The following is a 5,021-nucleotide window of genomic DNA, read 5'->3' on the forward strand; positions in this document are numbered from 1 at the left end:
GATAAAAGTAATTGCCAACGTTTAATACTATTTGAAAAAAATGTATACATTTTTTCCACAAGTCCAAAGAAAGTTTTTACTTCCGTTGATGAATTCATTGCATCGTTTAGAACTAAGTTCAAATTTTGTGAAGCACAATGGATATATGTAGCCAATTTTTGTTTAAATTTTAACCTAGCCTGGACACCTGAATATACACCACTCATGTTGGCAGCCCCATCATACCCTTGACCACGAAGTTTTGACAAATTTAAATTATTTTTTGTAATACAATTAATAATAGATTCTTCTAAACCAGCACTTGATTGGTCAACAATTTCTACAAAGCCAATAAATGATTCATTTATTTGCAATGTTTTAGGATTACCATCAGAGTCTGAAATAACCGAAACGTATCGAATAACTTGACTTAGTTGATCAATCTTACTAATGTCTTGAGTAGTATCCATTATGACAGAAAAAAATGGTGATCGGTTAATACTTAAAATAATTTGTTCTAATATCGGATTTGCGAGTAAAGTAATAATCTCATTTTGAATAGTGTTACTTAAATAATTTGCTGTACCCTTACCGGCTGGCATACTCAATAGATTTTCTAATATGGGATCATATTTTGAAATAAGGGTAATTATTGATAAAAAATTACCTTTATTTTTACTCAAGTCTGTTTCTCGGTGACCTCTAAAAGACAAGTTGGATGTAGCTAATGTTAATGTGACATTTATAACCCGATCTAATACTTGTCTCCAAAACTTACATTCATTTTGAATAGATAATTCCATTTCTTCGGAAATAGTTTTATTTAGGCGCCATTGCTCAAATATAATACAACATTGAATATGATCATTTGAATTATCATGGCGTTTAATATTTTGAGTTAGATGTCTCCAATCATTATTTCCCGTAACCCAAGATGAACTAATTCTATCTTGTGTAAAAAACAACCAGCAGCATTGACAATATATTTTATTTAAAGTTAATGATTAATATAGCCATGCACTTTTTAAAGTAATATTAGCCTGATTTGTAAAATAGTAAAATTTTTCTGAAAATGATCTAGAATTATCACTGTCAGTTGGAAATGGACCCTAAGGTTGACAAGGGCCTTGAGAAATTATAAAACGTTTTTCTTAGTAACTGAGTGGTTCTTTAAAATGAACTTTGTCAGTAGGAAAACGTTCACAGATTAAACTGTTAAAAATATTAGGTTCAACATTTTTAGTATTAATAGTGTCAATACTAGATGTTGCAGTTGGTTCTGAGACGGAATTACTGGCAGTTTTAATTTTATTTAATAAAATACCTGGGTTATCAATATCTTGCTCTTCTGTTTCTTCGTGGTTTTGTTTGAAATATGTGTCAATTTTCGGCATCCGCTTAACAGATTCTTCTCTTTGTTTTTTTATTTTGCGTTTCGCAGCACCACTGGCAGATTTTGATGCCATTATAATAGTAATTAATAAAATACAATATTTTATTGAGTTTTTTGTAAATTATTTCAATAGACACTGAACGACGACAAAGAACAAGACTGAGTATCGCACTATCACAAAATAATACAACAAAAGTAATACGATAATATTTAATCGCGTAAATTCATGTCATAGACGTCTATATTATACGTGTACCGGTATACATAATACAAAAAAAATAAAAATAAAAATAATATGGATAAGCAAAATCGACAAGGCGATAACGAAAAACCACGGGAAACAGATTGCTATAAATAACGTTTAGTCGCCGTCACAGAAATACAGTAGGTACATCACAGAAATACAATATCTATATATTTTATAGATTATAACAATGATATCAGATTTGAGAAAATGAAAATCTTTTAAAATTGAAAACAATTTTTTTTACTTTTTCGTACATATTAACTGTATTTATTTAATTCTTTTTTTTTTGAGGAACATTGATCAATAATGGGCCCCCCACGGCCCCACGGGCCGAGGGCCCGTGGCATTTGCACACATTGCACACATGTATGACACGCCACTGATAATAACATGTATTTAGTTATTTATGTATGTAATCAAATACCATAAATGTTTTTTCAAATTATTTTTAATTTGATTATCTCATTTTTAATTTAATATTATTCAGGTACCCTAAAAAATGAAAAACATATCACAGGTAGGTAGTAGATGTACAAATATACTATTATTAACTCAATCTGAAATGAAAATAATTTTGTCCAGTTAGATTAATAATTCGAATCACTGTGTGACGGTAGATTTAACCTGTTTTGCTTTGTTGAACGTGGTTGTAATATAATATTATCAAAAATAGTGTTTATTTCAGTACCTATTCTCATTTATCAATGATGTGTTTACTATTACTTGTTCAGAAGGTTAAATAATATTAATAATAATAATAATATGTGTATATATATATATATATGTATATTACATAATATAAATAATAAAAAATAAAAAAACTATTTACAATAGCATTAAAAATACCAATTAGTTCGGCTACTTGCGAAAGAAGTTTCAGTGCAATGAAAAAAATAGAAACTTGGCTAAGGACATCATTGGTTCAAGATAGGTTCAGCAATCTTTCAATACTATATATTGAAAAAGACATGTCGAAAAATATAAAAAGCGATGTTATTTTAAATATATTTGCTGATACAAATAAATATTTTTCATTAAAATAAAATATTAATTATTTTTAAATATACGTTATTTAGTGTTTTTTTTAATACAATTTAAACATATCTATATTTTTAATAGTAATAAGTTTTACTTTTGCACGGGAAAAGGGTGTGGGGGCGAAACCCCTGCGGGTTATTTGTCATTGAATTCTTATAGCCCCCCCCCCCAAAATTCAACCAAATGTCCATCTATGATATACACCATTTCAAATATTATATAGTTATAAGATCTGAACAGTTAAGTAATACACGGCAGCCGTCTTGATTTATATATTCTATCATCATCACGTTTTCGCCTTGATACACACTATACTGGAGACTCGTATACAATCGGTTTCCAAAAATATGTTCCGTTTATAACTTATTGGTTGTTTATGAATAATCGATTGGATATTTCCCATAAACGAAAATATTTTCCGTAGGAAGTCCACTAAAATAGTTACGTGACGTGATGGACTTAGAATATGCACGGTTAAAATGAAGTGGTTTGTCGGATCTAATCCGATACTAGTGAATTAACGAGCAGCGAAGTCGACGGTAAATGTAGATGCATCGATAAGGTTATTCGGGGGTGAAGGTGCGATATACTTGAACTTTTTAGCAGTATTAAATACGATCGAACTGGTCATATTATTTTAAGCACTGAAAACCGAAGTAAAACTGCAAAAACACAAAGCAAATGACTACGGGTATGTGATCCGTAGAAGAAAAAAAAACACAACGATTGCATTTCGATTTCCAATATGCCAAAAGCTCATAATTTTAGTCGATTTCACAAATTCCCAGAAATTGTATAAAACAAATCCATGGGGTGGTAAACTATACTTCTCTAATAGTATAATAATTAGTATATTGTTAAGAACCACTATATTATATTTTATTTGTTGGGAAACACTATGTGTTTGAAATATATTATGTTAAATATTGTAAACTGATGCGTGTGCGACGAAAGGCGAGTGAGACTCCCTACCCATACTACTGGTCTAAGGAATCTGCTGAATAAACCCTTTTGACCGGACGACCAGCTCGTACACAAGGGCTCACACACGTAGCAGTCAGTCGTAGTTTTTGGTGCAGAACATTAATATAACAGAGCCTTCAGAGCATTCAGAACATTTAATGTATTTTATTTAATGAAAGTTTCTTTTCAAGTACAAATATAAAAGTAAAACTAGTTCGAGAGTGTTTGTTTATTTGTGTACGGCATTATCTCTCGATAGTCCGTAACAATATATTAATTCCGATTTTTCATGTGATTTAGTATGCATTGTATAAACTCATGTTTAGAATGGTACAATAATAGATTAATATTTATTGTTTAAATATCATATATATTATATTGCAGGCAGGGATTGGAACCGGAACCGGAACCTCACCGGAACATATAATTTTTTGTAAAGGTTTTTTACGGTTGTTTTGGTATTGTTATAATTAAATTATTTTTATTTATAATTATTGTATATCTATGAGGTAAAGTTATCAGATTAAAATCCTATGAAAGTGAAACAGACCTTCCAATGTACTATCTACTGAAACCATCGAACGCAAGTCTCCAACCTTAAAAATATATAGTAGTGTATATTTTAAAAATTTAAATACTGAATAATGATATAATAAGTGGTAATTCACAAATCAATGTTTAAACTATAAAAAAACATGAAACGATATTTGAAACAGGGTTGTCGTGACAGTGATGAGTACACTGTAACGATCAAAATAGATTAGTGTCCGTGTTTGGTTTTCCTCAATAAATAATAACCATATTAAATAAATGCGCGACTACTTCATCACCTATAACATCGATGAACGAAAACACATTTGGAATTCCCTCCAACCTCTATAATTGCACACCTCTCTATCCGTTTGTGTGTGGTATGTTAGTGGGTGGTCATGTAATAATTGCATGATAACGAGTATCGGCCAATTATTATAATTAAATAATAATATTATTATTATTATTTCAATAAGCCAGTTTTCGTATATTTCTGAAAAATATTATACTGGCTCACTTTTTGTGTAGCTGTTCCGTCGTCCACAACATGAACGAGTAAACCGGACCATGCCGGTGCGTCTTGGGACGACGACCAATTGTCCGATTGGTCGGTAATATATTATAATTAAAAAAATCAAAACTATTCTCTTATTATTATTATACCTTGGCCGGTATTTGTCAGTATTATTTTATACACCAGTTCTAATTTTATAAATCCGCGCATGGAAAATTCTCTATATTTTTTTTAATTCATACTATGAAAAGGTGGAGGTTTTATGCCCGCCCGAGCTTTCCTCCACCATGTAAAATTTTTATTATAATATTGTAGCGGAATATCCCGAACGGCCATTGTTACTTGTTACAATTGTG

At 30.5% G+C, this 5,021-nt stretch overlaps 1 protein-coding gene across 1 annotated transcript; it reads right to left on the reverse strand.

Annotated features, from left to right (window-relative positions):
- Positions 1–80: 80 nt before the first annotated feature.
- On the reverse strand, positions 81–782 carry LOC112680024 (zinc finger MYM-type protein 1-like; the record flags this gene model as incomplete). The annotated part of the gene is made up of 3 exons (XM_025549999.1): positions 647–782; positions 428–595; positions 81–376 (listed from the first exon to the last, which is right to left on the reverse strand). Coding segments are annotated over exons 1-3 (600 nt in total), but the record flags the coding sequence as incomplete, so codon positions are not given.
- Between the last annotated feature and the right edge of the window lie 4,239 nt (positions 783–5,021).

This window comes from Sipha flava, unplaced genomic scaffold, assembly GCF_003268045.1.
Source record: "Sipha flava isolate LNK unplaced genomic scaffold, YSA_version1 17294_pilon_pilon, whole genome shotgun sequence".
Taxonomy (NCBI): domain Eukaryota; kingdom Metazoa; phylum Arthropoda; class Insecta; order Hemiptera; family Aphididae; genus Sipha; species Sipha flava.